This window comes from Halichondria panicea, chromosome 2, assembly GCF_963675165.1.
Source record: "Halichondria panicea chromosome 2, odHalPani1.1, whole genome shotgun sequence".
Lineage (NCBI taxonomy): Eukaryota > Metazoa > Porifera > Demospongiae > Suberitida > Halichondriidae > Halichondria > Halichondria panicea.
Window position 1 is genome coordinate 8,284,248 of NC_087378.1, and position 18,208 is coordinate 8,302,455.

Below are 18,208 nucleotides of genomic sequence, written 5' to 3' on the forward strand. Positions count from 1 at the left end.
TAAGGGAAATAGGTTTCGCTTTCAGTTAATTATTATAAAAGCGAAAACATGGCCTGGGATCAGCTGTAGTATACATGACTTGTAGTAATTATTTTTTTACACACAAACGGCTAAACCACTATATATGCACACAATATCTAAGAGTCACTCTGAGTCTCATGTCGTCATGATAACTGGTGGATTGTTGTGATTGTGTTCAGCCTCTATCTCAACACCCCCTGAACTGGTGGTATCCTCTCCTCTGGGGGGCTGCCAATGTCAACTGGGCCTCTGCGGGGGGGTTACTGTTCTCATCGTCACAAAGACCCGCCCCCCTGTGCCATTCACAGCCTCAACTGTAGGGACACAAGTAGTTCCAATCACACATGCACACACAGTGTCCATCTCATTAGCATGAGCGGATAAAAGATGCATGCATGCACAAGAGTGGAATGTACTGATGGCTATAAAAGGCCGTATTGTGCATGAAAAGTGCTGGCTAAGTCAAGTGGCTATACTTTGTTTCTAGGTAACAACTACACATGTGACTTCCATGCATCACAGTATTCCGTGCTGAGTAAGACTGACAGGCTTTGATGTTACAGACCAGAAATGTGATGGGGTTCAGTTTGATAGTCGCTACTACTATATCCATCACAAGCAATTAGCATTACGTGACAAACTAACTTTGATGTTCCAGACTGTAGTAGTTGGAACCATTAGATAGGTGGCTACAGATGGCACATCTTTTTCACCGGCACTTACATGTAACATTAACAACACATTCCAGAATGCATGGAAATGACTTTGGCGTCATTATTATTCACTACTGACTATACCTAATTCCACCCACCTAATTGCAGACTCCTCGGCATGCAATGTAACTGTATAACTCTGTTGTAATGTCCATCGTGTACAACTTTGATCTAAGGATAGTAATTCAATTTTTGTCAGAAGCTTATAAAAGGAGTGGTGTTACATTTCATCTTCATTCAACTCAACGGATGGTTACGTGCATGATGGCTACTAATGTACGAGCACTGCAGACTGTCAGCTTCTTGGTGATGCTAGCAATCATTGTGAATGCTAGGGTGGTTTCAGAGCAATTAGGAGAGCAAGAAGACAATGGGGAAATGTCGAGAAAGTTTCTTTACGGTATCAAACAAGGAAATATCGATCAAATAAAAAAAGAAATGTTGGCGCTGTTACTGAATGATCAAGAAACCAATGCTCAAGCTCCCTCGCAATTACAAAGCCTTTTTGAAGAAGACCTCGACATTCCAAAGAAAGAGATGGACCCTGCAACTAGCAAACCAGAAGAAGCTCAAGCCCAAGATGGCATGTATAGTTCAGACCTCTTTGAAGGAGACCTCGACATTCCACAGGAAGAGATAGACGCTGCGTACGGAACATCTTCAGAAGTAAGTCAAAAAATTAAGTGACTTGCATGTAAATGTGTTCAAGATACCTTTTAGTTTAACGTTATCATACGCATTAATTGTGTAATCTTCATAATTATATTCAGGCCACCTGTTGTTGAGAAAAGCTCCACTGCAACAAGTCTATATGTACATAATTATGTACTTTACTGCAGGCTAAGCTTCAGAAGGCTACAAGTGACGTCAATAAACTATGGGAACAAGGAGTCGTCTACTACGACTTTGATATCTCAGTTCCAAATTTTCTGCAAAATATTATACAAGGCGCAATGGACGAATATGAGCAACACACGTGTCTAAAGTTTGAGCTTAGATCCCCTACAGCTACTTGGACTACACAACAACATATTACTTTCAAAAGCTCCGGCCAATTTTGTTCTTCTAACTCGGTTGGGAGAGCGATTGATTACATGCAGAAAATTAATCTTCTGAGACTAGGTTGAGCAAAGTAGACCGGACAGAGACAACTACCTTACAGTAAACTGGAACAACATCGAAGCAGGCAAGGCATATCAATTTGAATTACGCCACAAAGTTGATTACCAAGGTGAAGAATACGACTATGCTTCAATTATGCATTATCCATAGGATGCCTACAGTAAGAATGGACAGTTCACAATGGCCGTTAACAATGACAATAGATACAAGAAACAAGGAAGCCCTACTATTGGGCATAGACCACACCTTAGTCCGGGTGACATCAGGCAGGTGAATAAAATGTACAAGTGCTACAACCCATCCGGTGACTGGGGAAGGCTACGTGTTCATGTAAAAAAAGCAACTGGGCTGCGAGTTTTTGGCAGGGACATATACTGTATCAAAATTACTGCCTATCACACTGATGGAAAGGAAACGTATACATCAAGACAAGGAGTGTTTACTTATCCAGATGAATTTTCATGGGAAAATGTGTTTATAGCCAAATCGTATTATCAACACTGGCGTTACTTCGAGATAAGGATAATGTATGGGTGGAGAGATGTGATTAGTCGGCAGCAAACCATATGGGTCAAACCTCCAGGAGTGCCAATGAATGATTCGTACTGCATGGCAGATGGGAATCACAACATTTGTGTCTACTTGTACTACAAAGTTTATTAACAAGATTACTTAGCTCAGTCGCATACTCTTTATATATGCTGTAGCATTTTTTTAATTAGGCTGACTTGATTATGCATGGTTGTCACTCTGTTATAGGTATTCCTAGAAGTACGTACATGTGACTCAGTGTATATGCACACGCTGCATGTAAGCTTATATACTTTTGTCACCGTGTTCAGAGCACAGAGAATTAGCTACAAAAACTTTAAGCCTTGCTACTTGTGTACAGTTTTATATAGCATATAAGCTACTAGAAATGTGATGGGATGACTGGAGTAAACTACGTACACACACATGCATGATTAGCCTTACATGTTCCCGAGCTGTAATAGTTCTGAACCATTAGATAAGAGAATGTAGGGAGGTAAGGTACATTAGCTATGGTAGGTGTTTACTCCTATGGTAGGTGTTTACTCCTAGGCATGCGTGTAACTTTATATCTTAATGTCCATGCACACAATGTATAAGGATGTTATGTGCAGTTATCCCAGAAGCTTATAAAAGGAGTGGTGTTACACTTCATCTTCATTCAACTCAACGGATGGTTACATGCATGATGGCTACTAACGTACGAGCACTGCAGACTGTCAGCTTCTTGCTGATGCTAGCAATCACTGTGAATGCTAGGGTGGTTTCAGAGCAAGTACGAGGACAAGAAGACAATGGGGAAATGTCGAGAGAGTTTTTCAAACAAGGACATATTGGTGATGGTGACATTGATCAAATAAAGAAAGAAATTTTGGCGCTGCTACTGAATGATCAAGAAACCAAAGCTCAAGCTCCCTCGCAATTGCAAAGCCTGAAGACCTCGACATAAAAAAAGAAGAAATGGACCCTGAATACAGACCAACTAGCAAACCAGAAGAAGCTCAAGCTCAAGATGGCATGTACAATCCAGATCTCTTTGAAGGAGACCTCAAGATTTCAGATAAACAGATAAAGGCCGCGTACAGAAAGTTTTCAGACGTAAGAAAAGTGACTTGTGTTCAAGATACTTTTGTAGTAGGTATCATAATTATGCATTGGTTTATTATCTGTATAGCATATTTGCATGTACACTGTAAGCTATAATATTATACACTCCCACAACAATATATTGTGTTGGTAGGCAAGTTCACACTTGCAAGGGGCATTTTAAAAAATCAATGGGAAAAAAGCTAAATTATATAGTGAGCTTTGACTGTAAACTAGCCGAAAAAGTATACCCGACTATTCAGGCCACCCATTGTTGTTCCAAAGTGTCCAATTAGAAAACCTCAAGTCTATATAATTATGTACTTTACTGCAGGCTGAGCTTCAGAAGGCTACAAGTGACGTCAATAAACTATGGGAACTAGGATATGTCTACTACGACTTGGATGAATCAGTTGACTATCATACGCGAACTATCATACGAGGTGCAATGGACGAATATGAGCAACACACGTGTCTAAGGTTCTACCTTAAAACCCCTACAACTACTTGGATTACACAGTTTATTCATTTTCAAAGCAGCGACCGAGGGTGTTATTCCACCTCAGTTGGGCAAGCACTCAGTATGCAAACAATCAATCTTGACAGCATAGGTTGTGCTACGCATAGTACAGTTCTACATGAAATTGGTCATGCGATCGGTTTTTGGCATGAGCAAAGTAGACCGGACAGAGACAACTACGTTACGATAAACTGGGACAATATCAAAGCAGGCAAGGAACATAATTTTAATTTACGCCACAAAGTTGATTACCAAGATGAAGAGTACGACTATGCTTCAATTATGCATTATCAATTGGATGCCTTCACCAGAAGTTATCAGAAAACGTTGAGCATTAACAATTTTGAGAAATTAATTGAACAAGGATTCCCTGCTGTTGGGCACGGAGAACACCTCAGTCCAGGTGATATCAGGCAGGTGAATAAACTGTACGATTGTTATAACCCATCCGGTTACTGGGGAAGACTACGTGTTCATGTACATAAAGCGACTGGGCTACCTTCTGACACGTACTATGCTGACGTGGCTGCTATTTACACTTACGGAACTACTGGTTATGGAGTGCAGTCGTTTCCATCAACAAAATTGTCCAATAATTATCCAGCTGACTATACATGGACATATGTACATACAACCGCTAATCAAAAAAACTGGCGCTACTTCAGGATATGGATAACGAATGAGGAGGGAGATACAGTGATTAGTCGGCAAACCATATGGATCAAAACTTCAGGAGTAAAAGTTGAAGATTCGTACTGCTTGAAAGATGAGCAAGATGTGGAGCGCATGAAATGTGTCTACTTCAACTACGAAATCGTTTGAAAAATAACAAACAAGAAATACGTTACTTACATTGTAGCTACCAAACTCTGTAGCATTTATTTCAGCTGACTTAATTGTGTGTAGACAGTAGTTATGAAGTATTCAACGTGTGTATAGACTGAACTTCAGTAGAGCTCTCACATTCATACGTTTCTGTTGCTATAGCTACATGAACGTAACAGCATAGCCTTATCAGTTTTAATTTGTTGCTAGTGTTTTTCAGAGTATAAAACATGTTGTGTTTAGCAAACGGTAATGGAAATGGTCAATCTGTTAGGTATTCCTATAACATGTGACTCAGTGTATATGCACATGCACATGCTAAGCTATAATAACCGGGTAATCTTACTTTCGCTAATCCAAATAGCTTGTTCAGATTAGTGAAGGGGAGGAGTGTAGTTACACACGATAGTGATGTGTATGCACAACTCACTAAGTACAGTAACTCTTATCTCACGTACCGTTGTGTCCCTCGAGGGTTTGGTTCATGGAGAGGTTACTAGGGGCAGCAAGACCCTTGAGTTTAGCATCCTTGGAGGCCAGTGTCTCCAGTTGTAGTACCTTGAGTAGTCCATCCTCCCCACCACACGCTATCCAACCCTTGCTACTGTGCCATGAGATGGTTGCCAGGGCAGAGTCATTAGGGATAGCAATCTAACAAAGGGAACTCTAAAGGAGGTATGCATGTAGGATCCATCTTACCTTCTTACTCAGATAAACTAGCATGCTGTGGCTCATAATTATTTTGCAGGCAGATCCACCCCCTTATTATTTTCACAAAGGGAATGGTCGTCTACGGGAAACAGCTGTAGCAAGGGAAGGAGGGTGGTTAGATTTTTGCTTCTCTGTCCCTCATGCAACCCGCGGCGTGTTATCAAGTTGAACAGCATAATTATGACAACAAAAATAATTACAAAATAAAAATGTAAAAAAGTTTGCACACACTGCACACATTGCACACATTGCACACATGATAAATTTCTGCACTTCACAACTCTGCATGAAGAGAGAGGAGTATAAAATGCACACAATTATTATTATTATTATAGTACTCACCTTTTGCTAGAATACATATATTTTGTGCAAGTGACACATTTGATTGTCGGAGCATAACATCGACCAATATCTTGTAGGTGGCATTGAAACCATTTTTCTCGTGCCACCTGTTCAAAACTTCTCGTGCACCATATTTTGCAGCGAATGGATCGGTTTTAATAGCAAAGATGTCAGTGGGGCTTAGTTCTAAGTCATCAGCCAGTATCTTCCAGTTAAAAATGTGTTCACTTAATGTTCTGAGTTTTTTTGGTGAGCATTCTCTTTCCAGGTCTTGCTGTGTAACACCAGTACGTTGAATCAGATCATTGCATGTCACAGAGGTTGCAACTAGAAATGTGTTACACATACGGTAAATTAAGACACATGCACAATACCCAGAAAGTACCTTCAACTGATTCACTCTGAGATGAGCGTGACGACAGGGAAGGAGATCTGGAAGGTGGAACTGATAGATTGAACTTTAGTCCGTCTGGGTTTGTTCCTCGAACTTCAAACGCACACTCCAGTGGTCGCAACCGCTCAGGAGTGCCATGGTTGCGTTGTATGGTTAGCACAATCCGTGGGGGGTAACTTAAGGTCATTTGTTTGTATCTTTTATTCCTAAGCGGCAAATCAATGACATCTCGTTGGATCTGGACAATACATGAAGAACTTCAGTATGACATTGTGGATTATTAACTTACAACACAAGGGCTTATGGCTGGTGTGATGGTGGTGTCTTCAATGGTTTGGGGTATTGTAAGCTCAATCTCGTCTTCTGACAATTGGGTATGACACTGAATGTTCTCAAATTCTTCACTTCCATACATCTTGCTCAGATAGGTTTCCAAACTCTACATTAATTTATAATCGTTAAATGTAACAATGTAAATTTTACCTTCTGGTAGACTTCATGATCTAAGGAAACTGCAAAGATGGCATGGCAAATTGGCAGGAGGACAACAGGCTTGTGAAGGCAGACCATATAGAAATTCTTCTGATCTATGGATTGATTCATTATGATGTGTACACTGTACATGTATATAGCGTAACATACTTCTCCTCTTGCGTCTTGCTAGTATTCCAAAGCAGAAGTGGCCCACATCCACAACTACTTCCTGTTCTCCTGGCACAGTGTGAACTTCAGCAGAATCGTCTTGGACAAATTTCCATCTTGATACTTCATTACGAATGTCAGGTGTATCAAAACTGGTGAAAAAGGCAAGTTCATCTGCATCCTCGATAACGGCGAAAGTCTTTATTTTCAGCTGAACTTTTCTATGGAATACGCATGGTGGGTAGAGCAGGTACACAGGGCTAATTGGTACATAGCCACGACGCAGCTTAAAGGGCCCCTTCAAACAGGCCTAAACAGTTATGGGGACCGAATCGCCAGGAATGATAGCTTTCCGGGGGATGCTGACCGTGATTCCTTCTCCAATTATGACTGCACCGTCGTGATCAACTTGCTTTTGGGAACATGTTTTTGAAAATAGGACTCCAGGATAATTTAGCTTAACATCAGCAATATTCAGAACACTGAACTTAACATCACTTGAAGCTGCAAAAACAACTGAAAAACAAGTTTATAATAAATGTACACAGAATTACCAATTGAAACAGGCTTTGCCCCATCAACAGAAGCCATTGAATCTGTGTCGCTAGCAGTACCGATCCCTGAGTCTGGCATGGTGGATGCTTGAGAGGAGAGCTTCCCAGAACTTGACTCGGAGGGTGCTGTGGCATCATCTTCATCAGTGTCGCTGCTATCAGAGGTATCAGAGGCCACTGTACGCTTGCGATGGTCGTTACCTTCGTTACCTTCGCTATCTGAGTCAGAATCTGAAGGATACATTGGTGCCATTGAGTCTACTTCCACTTCTGATTCGTCATCTGATTGACAGGATGCAGTGGATGGTTCCTTTTCTTCATCGCTGCTAGAGTCAGAATCACTGCTGGGTAGGATGACTTCTTCATCAGAATCAGAGTCTGGATTTTGTAGGTCAACGTCAAAATCTGAAGCCATACTTTGTGTGAGGAACGTGCCAATTGTGGATCCAGTCGATACATGTGGTGTGCTTGGATTGATAACCATCTTTTTCTTAACTATCTTCTTCCGTACTTTTCTCGTCTGGGCCTGATTTCGTTGTAGAAGTTGTGGAGAAATAGCAGCTTGTGGAGGAATAGCAGCTTGTTGGTAGAAAATAATAGGAGGGATAAATGGTGGTAGCAAAGGAACCGTTGGATGAGGTGGTACAAATGGTTTGGCATTTGGATCTAATGGTTTGCGTTTGCGCTTGTGTTCAGATTTTCGGAATTTCGGATGAATGTATGGATAACGAACTAGGTCGTTGCAGTTAAAGCATCTGACATCTTGTGTAGCATGACACCTTTGATAGAATGTACGGTGGTCACATGTTTCGTTCTGACAAATGTAGCGGCCAATTCCAAACTCTAAATGCCGAGGAAGGGCATCGTATTTCACCTTACACTCATGGCAAGTAGACACAGCTTTGGTAATGAGAACTACTGTCCACCAGTAGCGATCACAATCTCCACAAGTCCAGTAAGTAAGTCATGTTTTGCCAGGGTAGCTTCGGTCAAGAGGTAATTTGATTCAATGCCATCTTTGAGGATTTTGTCTTGATTAGTTTCTTTCATGATTTTCTGGGCTCTCTGTGAATCGCTTAAAACTTTTCGATCTGTGTTTTTTATTTTATGCTTGGTGAGAGATCCTCGCTGTAAAAACAACAAGAAATTTTATTTTTATATTTTTTATACATTAATAGTTTACCTGACAGAGTTCAAATAGTATCTGCTCTCTTGTAGAGACTATCTGGCTTCCAATGATTTCAATCCTGAGAATTCTACTTCTCATTTCTTGACATGTGATTTGTGATTGTGTGGACTTTCCAATTGCTTTACAGATAGCTGCGACTCGTTGGCTAGTCTGAGTGAGGTACTTTTCTCGTAAGTCCACACGTTCAATATATAACACCTGTGTATATAATTATAACATAGATATATAAAGTATATAATACATACGTACGTACATGTAGATAGTATATAATACTGTTTATGTTGTACTATATTAGTAGATATACTGGACTATAATTATGTACCTTTTGATTTCTTTTAGCCATTGTCAATAAATAGATGGTAAAATTGAATGATGATAGACAAGTCTAGTCTTTTATATATCATGTAGATCTTGTCCAAATATAAATATATCTAAGGCTGATCCAGACCCACCCACTTTTATAAGAAAAAAATGGGAAAGGTCGTCGGCAGAACAAACTGTTTGCAAAGGAATCACACACAAACCACTCTATAACATTATGCACACATTATCTAAGTGTTCTCATGATTAACTAGATTGTCTGGTGGATTGTTCTCATTGTGTTCAGCCTCTATCTCAACACCCCCTGAGCTAGTGGTACCCTCGTCCTCAGGGGGGCTGCCACTCTCCTCTGATGGGGGGCTGTCTGATAACTGGCCCTCTGGGGGGCTGCCACTCTTCTCTGATAACTGTGCCTCTGGGGGGCTGTCTGATAGCTGGCCCTCAGGGGGGCTGCCACTCTCCTCTGATAACTGTGCCTCTGGGGGGAAGATGGTGATACTGCTCCCCACACTAGTAGCCTGAGATGGTGGGCGGAGCTTCTCTCGTGCTTCCCTCTCAGTCTGTATCTCTTCTTTAAGCAGCTCAACGTGTTTGGATTGTTCATTATCATATTGTTCCTGTTTCTCATGGTACGATCGTCGACACTCTTCCACTTGACGATCCAATGCCTCCTGCTCTGACTTGGGAACACCCTGTACATGTGATGGGGAGTGAGGGGGAGTTAGTGGGTTAGAAATAGCTTACCAGTTTACTGTTCTCGTCGTCAAAGACCCGCCCCCCTGTGCCATTCACAGCCTCAACTGTAGGGACACTAGTAGTTACTAACATACAATCACACACACACACACACACACACACACACACACACACACACACACACACACACACACACACACACACACACACACACACACACACACACACACACACACACACACACACACACACACACACACACACACACACACACACACACACACACACACACACACACACACACACACACACACACACACACACACACACACACACACACACACACACACACACACACACACACACACACACACACACACACACACACACACACACACACACACACACACACACACACACACACACACACACACACACACACACACACACACACACACACACACACACACACACACACACACACACACACACACACACACACACACACACACACACACACACACACACACACACACACACACACACACACACACACACACACACACACACACACACACACACACACACACACACACACACACACACACACACACACACACACACACACACACACACACACACACACACACTCACTGATGGCGTTGATTTGCTTGAACTTGTGTGAGGAGCTCATTATCTCCTCCAGGAGAATAGTGTCCATCTCATTAGCAAACCTCATGGCATCTTGGAGGTTTCTCAGCCCATTGTCCTCACGCTTCACCTACAGGGTGGAAGATATATAGTAGCTAGCAGCTATAACACTGCATACCTCAAACTCTTTAACGAAGAAGTGTACTTCATTCTGGATGACAGGTTTGTGGTTGAGCAGTCTCTTATAGAGGTCCCCCACATCTGTAGCAAGGTGACACTATGCTCACAGCTATTCTAACCAGCACACAGTACAAGTGTTACCTGCTATGATGCTTACAGTGGCTTGCTTTCCTGCTGCCATTATTTTGTTCCTTTGTTTAGGTTCAAAAGTTTAAAGTTCAATTGTTTTTCTCGAAATTCTAGATAGAGTCCACCACATCCAAAATTTAACTGAAGCTGAAGAGAAGATGTCTGCAAGCTCAACACCGATCATGGTTAAGAAACAGTCTACTGAGATGAAGCTCGTACATACGAAGGACAACAGACTTACCCCAAGCAAATCTCCATCTGATAACCGTGTCACTAAGATCATTAAGACCAGCCCCTCTGTTCCAAAGTCAGTTATTAGGGAACCACCTCCAAAACAAGAGTCAGACATTACCTGTGCTAAACCCATCGTGATACCAACCATTCCAAACCTGCTGTCAATAATTAAAGGACAGTCAACGTTGTCTCAGTTCTTCTCTGGCACACTTCCGCCTCTCTCCTCTGCTCAACCCAGCAAGCCCAGGCCCATAATCCCTCAGCCTAAAAAGTCCACGGTCCATCCACACACATACTCCACAACTTCTCAATCCAGCAAGATCCCTCCTACACACTCCACTGCTGCCCACTCCACAAGCACACACTCCACTGCCCCTCAGCGTACCAAGCCCATCATGATGCACAACAACTTTTCAGTCTCCCAGAAGATTACACAGTCGACATTTAACTCGAATCCAAATCCATTTCAAAAGCACCAAAAGGAAATACCCTTAACAAAAAAGCCACTGACCCCCAAAAATAGAAAAGGGCACTCTAAAGCAAGCAGCTCTCTAGCACTGCCAACTGGAAGCAGCTCGAAGGACGAAGACACCCTCCAACCTCCGAAGGCAAAGAAGGCCAAGATAACGAATGCCCCTGGTCTACCCATGTCCAGAGTCAGGACCATCATGAAAACACACGTCCAATCTAACCAGAACTCAGTGAATATTGGTCAGGAGTCAGTGGCTGTCATTGCAAGAGCAGCTGTGAGTGTGTGAGTGTGTGAGCTGTATCTGTGTTATATGGTGTTCTCTGTAGGAACTGTTTATTGCTGAGCTAGGGAGACGATCTCAGAAACAAACCAAAGAAGAGAAGACAGTAACCTACACCCACTTAGGTGAGCCTTGATCTTGTGTTAGCCATATATTCATGTTCTGTACTCCACTACAGCCCAAGCTGTGCAGCAGAGCCAGGACATGCACTTCTTACATGCAGTGGTGCCCAAGAAAGTTCTAGCCAAAGACTATCTCACCCCGTCTTGTAATGGCGGTCATTCTACAGACTAGACTGTTAATTATTGTACACACATTCTTTGTATTTATCAGTTAGTTGTGTTCGTTTATATATTTAAACAAATTGTTGGTGGTTTTTTGAGCAAATATAATCAGCTTTTGGTTAGTTTACTGTCCAGTCAACTGATATAATATACTGAAGCTCTATCCACACCCTTTTCTTTCATTAACGGTAAAGATCATCCTACATCACCAGTAGCAATATTCTCTATCATGTACATGTCTTCAGTCTTGAATACTTTCATTTTAAACTGCACAACATAATTATAGTGGAACACATGGTAAAGAGGTGAGGGACAAGCAAAATAAAAAGATGATAGCTAGCTAGAGATGTTCACTCGTCGTCAGTGTCACTGTTGAGCTGGGCAATGTCACCACTGAGTATGTGTAGGCCACTAGAAGAGCTCCCAGCTCCCTCCATATCAGCCGTGCCCTGTGTCTCATCAGGTACCAAGTCATTCTCAGAGAGGGATGTGTCGTCAGTGGACGAGCATCCTCTTGAAGACTCGCCCCCTCCAGACCCCATGAAGGCCTCCAGCCCTTTCTGCCACGAGGGCTTGGGCCAGATCTTGAGAGGGTTGCCTCCACAGCCAGTCTTCTTCTTGTTACTCGATGTGGGAGAAGCGGAGGACGATCGGGCAGTAGCTAGTGTCTTCCTGGGAGCCTTGGCAGCGACAGCTGTGTGTGGGAGGGAGGCACAGTCAAAACCACCTAGTAGCTAGTCTGATAGCTTACCTTTTCTGGCAGCAGCAGGATTGGCTCTTGTTCTGACCATGGTGATACTCAAGAGAGTCTCTGGAACGTGTTCTTGACAGAATTAAAATAAATGGCAGAAATGTGCGGATAAGCTTCCCGCTAAATTTATTTCCCACCAGTAGGCCCGCACATGCGCAGTATAATAACAAGTTTAACCCGCTATCGAGGTATTTTTATGATAACCTCTTTGATACACAATAATAATAATAAATAAAGATGGCTGATCCAGTAGCAGAGAAGGCACCATCTTTCCTCACTGGGATACAGTACGAGCACCTGGTGGCGGGGTTGACTGGTGGGGTCACTGCTACACTCATCACTCATCCATTTGACCTCCTCAAACTGAGATTTGCAGGTGAATTGAGAGCCTACCAGTACCAGTGATTGTATTATAGCAAGTATTTTGTGTACCTCAGTACATGATGGTGTTAACAAGACGGGGAGACCCAAGTACAGAGGAGTGCTCCATGCCATCAAGTCTGTCATCAGAGATGATGGTGTATTGGGACTCTATAGGGTATGTGTCTATGAGTGCGCACACACACACACTGATACATTGCTATAGGGTATGTGTCTATGAGTGCGCACACACACACACTGATACATTGCTATAGGGTATGTGTCTATGAGTGCGCACACACACACACTGATACATTGCTATAGGGTATGTGTCTATGAGTGCACACACACACACACTGATAGGGAGCGAATGCTCATGTGTTCGGATCTGGTCTGTCCTGGGGTCTCTATTTCTTCTTGTAAGCCATTACACACCCACACACACACGCCCACATACACACACCCTCACACCCTCCCCCGTTATTGCAGCTACAATGCTCTCAAGTTCCACTTCCAGGCGGGGGATGTCAACCAACAGCTGAGTGCATCTTCCCATCTCCTCTGTGCCTCTCTCTCTGGTCAGTCCATCCTTACACACACTAAACTACAGAATAAACATGTCTTGTTTTTACTTTTTTTAGCAAGTTGTAACATCCTAAAAGTAACTTGCAAAATTGTTTGGTTTTTTAGTTTAGCCTTTTGTCGAAAATTGACCTCAGTAGTATAAATTTTTCACAGCTTCTGTTTTATCTTCCTAATATGTAGTAGCTGCAATGTGTATAATGATACGCTATTATTGTAGCCTAAACTGTAAGTGCCCCCCCCCCCCCCCTTGTAGGTTCTGTCATACTGACAATGACCAATCCGATCTGGGTTGTCAAGACACGACTATGCCTCAAGGACACTGACAGTGTACCAGAGCACATGCGCTACAAGGGACTCAGAGATGGTCTAGTTAACTTGTATCGTTATGAGGGTCTACGAGGTTGTTACAAGGGGTATTTCCCTGGTCTACTGGGCGTGTCTCACGGTGCACTGCAGTTCATGTTCTATGAAGAACTGAAGAAGGCGTACTGCAATTATTATAATATACTGCTAACTACTAAACTGGTAAGTTGTCTTCAATAGTACTTGTCTTGTCTTACCCTCTCCTTGTTGTACAGGGTACATTGGAGTACCTAAGCATGGCTGCCATGAGTAAGGTGGTGGCTGCCTCCCTCACTTACCCCTTCCTTGTACTGAGGGCTAGACTACAAGACCAGGACCAACGCTACACTAGTACACTCGACACGTTCAAGAGAATACTGAGGTGAGTCAAACACACACACAATATTACTACTGGTCATGTTCTTCCCTGCTCAGACACGAGGGGGTGAGGGGATTCTACAAGGGACTCTCCCCAAACCTCATTAAGTATGTCAATTACTGTATTAATAATCTGATATGTCTGTGTTCTTATTGACTTTTGCCCTCTGTCTCCCTGCAGGGTGGTCCCAGCTACATGCATCACATTCCTCATCTACGAGAACCTGTCAGCATACCTACTGGGACGATGGAGATAGTGTAGCTAACTAACTGTGTGTGTGCATGTGATGTTCTTATGTCCTACAACTGTATTTATTTCCTTACTGCTTCTCTGTATTAATGAATTGCCATAACAAAAAAAGTATTGTAATCAATGGTTTGGGGACTCTTTCAGCTGCCATAACTTGAATTCCGTGGATCCAATTTCAACAATTTTATGATTTTCTGAAAGCTTGGAAAGAGATCTTTCAAATGGTGTCATCAAAGTTCATATTTGAGAGATTATCAATTTGGCCATACCATGGATAATAGCCCATGGTCCAAGGCCGAAAAATGACAAATTATGGCCCCGACAAAATTTTGGATTTAAACACATCATTTGAAAGATCTCTTTCTAAGCTTTCAGAAAATCATAAAAAAATTGACATCAGATCAATTTTACTGAAGTTATAGCTTTTCAAATTGTTCAACTAAAATCCCTCCATTTAATCAATGGTTCGAGGACTCTTTCAGCTGCCATAACTTGAATGCATCTGTTATCCACTTCTTCTCCGTATTAATGTATTCAATGAATTACCACAATATTATTTTGTTTAATCGTCATGTTGCAAAAAGTATATATATATATAGGGTATATTATAGCAAAACAGACAAAGAGCAAATGACTCAGCAAACATTAAATGTTTGTATATAATTATTATACAGTGTTTAGTATCGCTCCTGTTGTCTTGGTTGCATCTTGTTAAGCTGCACACTGATCTGACGACCTTCAAAGTTGGTATCATCAAACATAGCTGCAGAGAAGAGGAGGAGATAGAACATAGCATATCACATAAGACACAAACCTATCAACCACTAGCTAGTGTTCACACTATAGGCTCTGTAAACAAACCTATCAACCACTAGCTAGTGTTCACACTATAGGCTCTGTACACTTAGTCTACACACTGGAGGTCAATTAGAGAAGGTTTTCTGCTTATTCACTTTTAAAGAAATATACACGTAAAAGGTAGTTGATCACATGATATACTAGAAGATCACATGACTTACAGACAGCATCGAGAGCCTCTGTGTGTGTGTTGTACCAGACCAGAGCCAGCCCCGAGGGTCGACCATCTTTGTTCATCTTGATCTCAGCTCGCTTGACTAGACCTGCCTTCCGGAACTCATCCTTGACCGTCTGCCAGTTGGTACCGAATGGCAACTGGAGGACACATAATTATCAGCACACACGCACGCACAAGGTACAGCACACACACACATGCGCACGCGCACGCACACACACGCACACGCACACGCACACGCACACGCACACACAAGTACTCTTGGGTACAGTCTACACTATTGTAAGTAGGTTACTATGATTAGTGTAACTGCCTTGCCACAGACTCACATTCTTGACAAACACGGAGGTGATTGTGAGGAGCTGCTCATCCTTCAACCCTGGACTGTAGCCACGCCTACTCTTGACCTCTGGGGGACTATAACCACGCCCACCTTTGACCTCTGGGGGACTGAAACTTCGCCTCCTCTCACGGCTTCTACTCCGACTGCGTGCCTCATAACGACTTTTCTCGTAACCACGGTGACGCTGTTCAGGGTAGCTTGACGATGGCCTAGACGGGATATGACATCACTGTTTCCATGGGTACCATATAATAACAACAATACTCTCACCTGCGCTCTGATCTGCTGTAATAAGCTTCCTCTCTCTCCGGGGAGGAATAATAACCTTCCTCTCGTCGGGAGTATCCCTTGCTGTGACGTGGGGGCGGAGAATGAGGGGGTGGGGAGTAACTGTAGTGACGAGTGGGCGGCTCAAAGGGACTGTGACTGCGTGGGCGGGGCTCACGGCGGCTGTGACCCTCGTGGTGATGTCTAGTACGCCCGCCCACGTGCTCGTGACGACTGTGCCCTTCGTGATGACGTGAGTGATGGCGGGAGTGATGATGATGGTCACTTCTCCGTGTGCTCTCCAGTGAGTCTGATATAGAGGAGAGCTTTAGTTTGAGGGGGTCAGGCTGGTAGGGGGACTTGGAGTCCTGGGGGGGGGGGGGGGGGCAGTACATGAATACACAGTATGGTAGGGGGACTTGGAGTCCTGGGGGGCAGGGGGCAGTACATGAATACACAGTATGGTAGGGGGACTTGGAGTCCTGGGGGGCAGGGGGCAGTACATGAATACACAGTATGGTAGGGGGACTTGGAGTCCTGGGGGGCAGGGGGCAGTACATGAATACACAGTATGGTAGGGGGACTTGGAGTCCTGGGGGGGGGGCAGTACATGAATACACAGTATGGTAGGGGGACTTGGAGTCCTGGGGGGCAGTACATGAAGGCAATTATTTTTCTACTCAAACCTGTCTATCAACCCCTTAACTTACCATCCTGAGTTGCATAGGCCTGTCCATGAGCATCTGACCATGGAACAAAGCTGAGGGAGAGTGACCAGTGGTTAGCATACACTGCAGTGACTATAACACTCACCGATAGCTTTGATAGCATCATCAGAGGTACTGTACTGGACCACAGCTGCTCCCTTGCGTCCCTCCAACACCTCCACATCCACCACACGTCCAACCACTTTGAAGATATCCTTGAGCTTCTGCCACGTCACACTGTAGTCCAACTAGAGCAGAAGCACGTTTAATCATAAATATTTGTGTCTTGTTCTACAAGTGTACACACACGCCCACTCACATTGTGTACAAACACAGTACACGCTGGGTCCCTGTGTGGGCGGCCCCTCCTGTTGTTAGCGTCACTGCTGCTGCTACTGTACTCCTGTGGCTTCTCTTCCCTGTCCCCAGGCGGACGAGCCTAAACACAGACCACCATGGCTAAACATGGCGGCACTCTTACTCATACTAATAATACCTTTCTCAGCTTCATGTTGCGATTATTCAGTACAGAATCGTTGTACTCCCGTAGTGCCCGTTCTGCTGACTCAGCATCACCGAACACAATAAGCCTACCAGAGTAACACATCCACACACGAACGACTACAATACACCCACACACAACCTTCTCCCTCCAAGGGCCAAAGAGCTTATCAGAAAAACAAAATCAGACCAACAAAATACACCAGATAATCAAACAACCACAAGACACTAAAAGCATATACGCCTACAAAGCTCAGACTACACGAACAACACTTCAATCTGATTGGCTGACAGGAGACCAATACACGTACACGTACGTACAGTACACAAGCCGCTACCATGGCAACCATAGCGGAGAGACAACACGGCTCCCACTCACCCAAATCCTTTAGAATAGCCATGAGAGTCTTTGAATATATCGCACTTCTCAATAGCACCCGCTGAAAAAAACACAACAAAACACATAATTAAAAAAAGCAATAATAATTTTAATACAAACTGCTAAAACAATAAAGTACCCTAAATATACAATTAACCTGAACACAGTAACGCTAACCTAACATGCTCACCTTTCTTGAGGTGGTCCCGCAACTCTTGCCAGGAGGTATCGTAATTCAAGTTAGCCACAAACAGAGTACGATCGTCGGCATCACCATCCCTGTCACCACCATGGTCCCTGGCCCTGTCACCACGGTCTCTACCCTCTCCACTGCGGGAACGCCGCATATTGTGGGATGGTATGTCGTCCAAACTACGATCCATAAAACGAGAATAAGACATCTCTTGAACACTGA

The 18,208-nt window shown here is 43.3% G+C and overlaps 8 protein-coding genes across 8 annotated transcripts; 3 read left to right on the plus strand and 5 right to left on the minus strand.

Moving 5' to 3' along the window:
* Nucleotides 1-57: 57 nt before the first annotated feature.
* LOC135330806 (WD repeat-containing protein 35-like) lies at nucleotides 58-5,691 on the minus strand. The gene is made up of 3 exons (XM_064525742.1): nucleotides 5,518-5,691; nucleotides 5,277-5,469; nucleotides 58-335 (listed from the first exon to the last, which is right to left on the minus strand). The coding sequence occupies exons 1-3, from the start codon at nucleotides 5,551-5,553 to the stop codon at nucleotides 259-261; spliced, it is 306 nt and encodes a 101-aa protein (XP_064381812.1). The 5' UTR covers nucleotides 5,554-5,691; the 3' UTR covers nucleotides 58-258.
* On the plus strand, nucleotides 2,926-5,062 carry LOC135330801 (zinc metalloproteinase nas-4-like). The gene is made up of 2 exons (XM_064525737.1): nucleotides 2,926-3,485; nucleotides 3,808-5,062. Exons 1-2 carry the CDS (start codon nucleotides 3,348-3,350, stop codon nucleotides 4,813-4,815), a joined length of 1,146 nt encoding a protein of 381 aa, XP_064381807.1. The 5' UTR covers nucleotides 2,926-3,347; the 3' UTR covers nucleotides 4,816-5,062.
* A 3-nt stretch (nucleotides 5,692-5,694) lies between the features above and the next one.
* Nucleotides 5,695-8,511, minus strand: LOC135332320 (uncharacterized). Its single transcript, XM_064527710.1, has 9 exons — nucleotides 8,388-8,511; nucleotides 7,462-8,304; nucleotides 7,275-7,411; nucleotides 6,908-7,217; nucleotides 6,749-6,852; nucleotides 6,555-6,704; nucleotides 6,257-6,503; nucleotides 5,872-6,198; nucleotides 5,695-5,811 (listed from the first exon to the last, which is right to left on the minus strand). The coding sequence occupies exons 1-9, from the start codon at nucleotides 8,509-8,511 to the stop codon at nucleotides 5,804-5,806; spliced, it is 2,250 nt and encodes a 749-aa protein (XP_064383780.1). The 3' UTR covers nucleotides 5,695-5,803.
* Nucleotides 8,512-9,134: 623 nt separating this feature from the next.
* Nucleotides 9,135-10,782, minus strand: LOC135330804 (biogenesis of lysosome-related organelles complex 1 subunit 5-like). Its single transcript, XM_064525740.1, has 5 exons — nucleotides 10,640-10,782; nucleotides 10,497-10,579; nucleotides 10,322-10,448; nucleotides 9,716-9,771; nucleotides 9,135-9,663 (listed from the first exon to the last, which is right to left on the minus strand). Exons 1-5 carry the CDS (start codon nucleotides 10,677-10,679, stop codon nucleotides 9,202-9,204), a joined length of 768 nt encoding a protein of 255 aa, XP_064381810.1. The 5' UTR covers nucleotides 10,680-10,782; the 3' UTR covers nucleotides 9,135-9,201.
* LOC135330802 (mucin-2-like) lies at nucleotides 10,724-12,019 on the plus strand. Its single transcript, XM_064525738.1, has 3 exons — nucleotides 10,724-11,607; nucleotides 11,660-11,738; nucleotides 11,792-12,019. The coding sequence occupies exons 1-3, from the start codon at nucleotides 10,786-10,788 to the stop codon at nucleotides 11,905-11,907; spliced, it is 1,017 nt and encodes a 338-aa protein (XP_064381808.1). The 5' UTR covers nucleotides 10,724-10,785; the 3' UTR covers nucleotides 11,908-12,019.
* A 118-nt stretch (nucleotides 12,020-12,137) lies between these two features.
* On the minus strand, nucleotides 12,138-12,793 carry LOC135330805 (PCNA-associated factor-like). The gene is made up of 2 exons (XM_064525741.1): nucleotides 12,649-12,793; nucleotides 12,138-12,591 (listed from the first exon to the last, which is right to left on the minus strand). Exons 1-2 carry the CDS (start codon nucleotides 12,686-12,688, stop codon nucleotides 12,248-12,250), a joined length of 384 nt encoding a protein of 127 aa, XP_064381811.1. The 5' UTR covers nucleotides 12,689-12,793; the 3' UTR covers nucleotides 12,138-12,247.
* Nucleotides 12,794-12,860: 67 nt separating this feature from the next.
* Nucleotides 12,861-14,690, plus strand: LOC135330807 (solute carrier family 25 member 32-like). Its single transcript, XM_064525743.1, has 8 exons — nucleotides 12,861-13,024; nucleotides 13,086-13,186; nucleotides 13,372-13,427; nucleotides 13,498-13,586; nucleotides 13,847-14,118; nucleotides 14,172-14,317; nucleotides 14,371-14,421; nucleotides 14,495-14,690. The coding sequence occupies exons 1-8, from the start codon at nucleotides 12,886-12,888 to the stop codon at nucleotides 14,568-14,570; spliced, it is 930 nt and encodes a 309-aa protein (XP_064381813.1). The 5' UTR covers nucleotides 12,861-12,885; the 3' UTR covers nucleotides 14,571-14,690.
* Nucleotides 14,691-15,096: 406 nt separating this feature from the next.
* On the minus strand, nucleotides 15,097-18,194 carry LOC135330821 (heterogeneous nuclear ribonucleoprotein M-like). Its single transcript, XM_064525762.1, has 10 exons — nucleotides 17,984-18,194; nucleotides 17,794-17,854; nucleotides 17,410-17,503; nucleotides 17,233-17,352; nucleotides 17,020-17,161; nucleotides 16,917-16,966; nucleotides 16,210-16,574; nucleotides 15,926-16,148; nucleotides 15,583-15,736; nucleotides 15,097-15,326 (listed from the first exon to the last, which is right to left on the minus strand). The coding sequence occupies exons 1-10, from the start codon at nucleotides 18,192-18,194 to the stop codon at nucleotides 15,241-15,243; spliced, it is 1,506 nt and encodes a 501-aa protein (XP_064381832.1). The 3' UTR covers nucleotides 15,097-15,240.
* Between the last annotated feature and the right edge of the window lie 14 nt (nucleotides 18,195-18,208).

Excerpts from the sequence above, each read along its gene's own strand:
- LOC135330801 (XM_064525737.1), top strand. The coding sequence starts at position 3,348 with ATGGACCCTGAATACAGACCAACTAGCAAACCAGAAGAAGCTCAAGCT. Across the intron at positions 3,486-3,807 it reads CGTACAGAAAGTTTTCAGAC|GCTGAGCTTCAGAAGGCTAC; the intron begins GTAAGAAAAGTG and ends ACTTTACTGCAG.
- LOC135330806 (XM_064525742.1), bottom strand. The coding sequence starts at position 5,553 with ATGAGCCACAGCATGCTAGTTTATCTGAGTAAGAAG. Across the intron at positions 5,470-5,517 it reads TAGTTTATCTGAGTAAGAAG|ATTGCTATCCCTAATGACTC; the intron begins GTAAGATGGATC and ends TCCCTTTGTTAG. Across the intron at positions 336-5,276 it reads AACCCTCGAGGGACACAACG|TTGAGGCTGTGAATGGCACA; the intron begins GTACGTGAGATA and ends GTGTCCCTACAG.
- LOC135332320 (XM_064527710.1), bottom strand. The coding sequence starts at position 8,511 with ATGAAAGAAACTAATCAAGACAAAATCCTCAAAGATGGCATTGAATCA. Across the intron at positions 8,305-8,387 it reads GGAGATTGTGATCGCTACTG|AGTTTGGAATTGGCCGCTAC; the intron begins GTGGACAGTAGT and ends CTCGGCATTTAG. Across the intron at positions 7,412-7,461 it reads GGCAAAGCCTGTTTCAATTG|CTTCAAGTGATGTTAAGTTC; the intron begins GTAATTCTGTGT and ends TTGTTTTTGCAG.
- LOC135330804 (XM_064525740.1), bottom strand. The coding sequence starts at position 10,679 with ATGGCAGCAGGAAAGCAAGCCACTGTAAGCATCATAGCAG. Across the intron at positions 10,580-10,639 it reads CACTGTAAGCATCATAGCAG|ATGTGGGGGACCTCTATAAG; the intron begins GTAACACTTGTA and ends ACCTTGCTACAG. Across the intron at positions 9,772-10,321 it reads CAAGCAAATCAACGCCATCA|TTGAGGCTGTGAATGGCACA; the intron begins GTGAGTGTGTGT and ends GTGTCCCTACAG.
- LOC135330802 (XM_064525738.1), top strand. The coding sequence starts at position 10,786 with ATGTCTGCAAGCTCAACACCGATCATGGTTAAGAAACAGTCTACTGAG. Across the intron at positions 11,608-11,659 it reads CTGTCATTGCAAGAGCAGCT|GAACTGTTTATTGCTGAGCT; the intron begins GTGAGTGTGTGA and ends TGTTCTCTGTAG. Across the intron at positions 11,739-11,791 it reads AGTAACCTACACCCACTTAG|CCCAAGCTGTGCAGCAGAGC; the intron begins GTGAGCCTTGAT and ends ACTCCACTACAG.
- LOC135330805 (XM_064525741.1), bottom strand. The coding sequence starts at position 12,688 with ATGGTCAGAACAAGAGCCAATCCTGCTGCTGCCAGAAAAG. Across the intron at positions 12,592-12,648 it reads TCCTGCTGCTGCCAGAAAAG|CTGTCGCTGCCAAGGCTCCC; the intron begins GTAAGCTATCAG and ends TCCCACACACAG.
- LOC135330807 (XM_064525743.1), top strand. The coding sequence starts at position 12,886 with ATGGCTGATCCAGTAGCAGAGAAGGCACCATCTTTCCTCACTGGGATA. Across the intron at positions 13,428-13,497 it reads TGGGGTCTCTATTTCTTCTT|CTACAATGCTCTCAAGTTCC; the intron begins GTAAGCCATTAC and ends CCGTTATTGCAG. Across the intron at positions 14,318-14,370 it reads ACGTTCAAGAGAATACTGAG|ACACGAGGGGGTGAGGGGAT; the intron begins GTGAGTCAAACA and ends TTCCCTGCTCAG.
- LOC135330821 (XM_064525762.1), bottom strand. The coding sequence starts at position 18,194 with ATGTCTTATTCTCGTTTTATGGATCGTAGTTTGGACGACATACCATCC. Across the intron at positions 17,855-17,983 it reads GCGGGACCACCTCAAGAAAG|CGGGTGCTATTGAGAAGTGC; the intron begins GTGAGCATGTTA and ends TGTTTTTTTCAG. Across the intron at positions 16,967-17,019 it reads TGATGCTATCAAAGCTATCG|CTTTGTTCCATGGTCAGATG; the intron begins GTGAGTGTTATA and ends ACTCTCCCTCAG.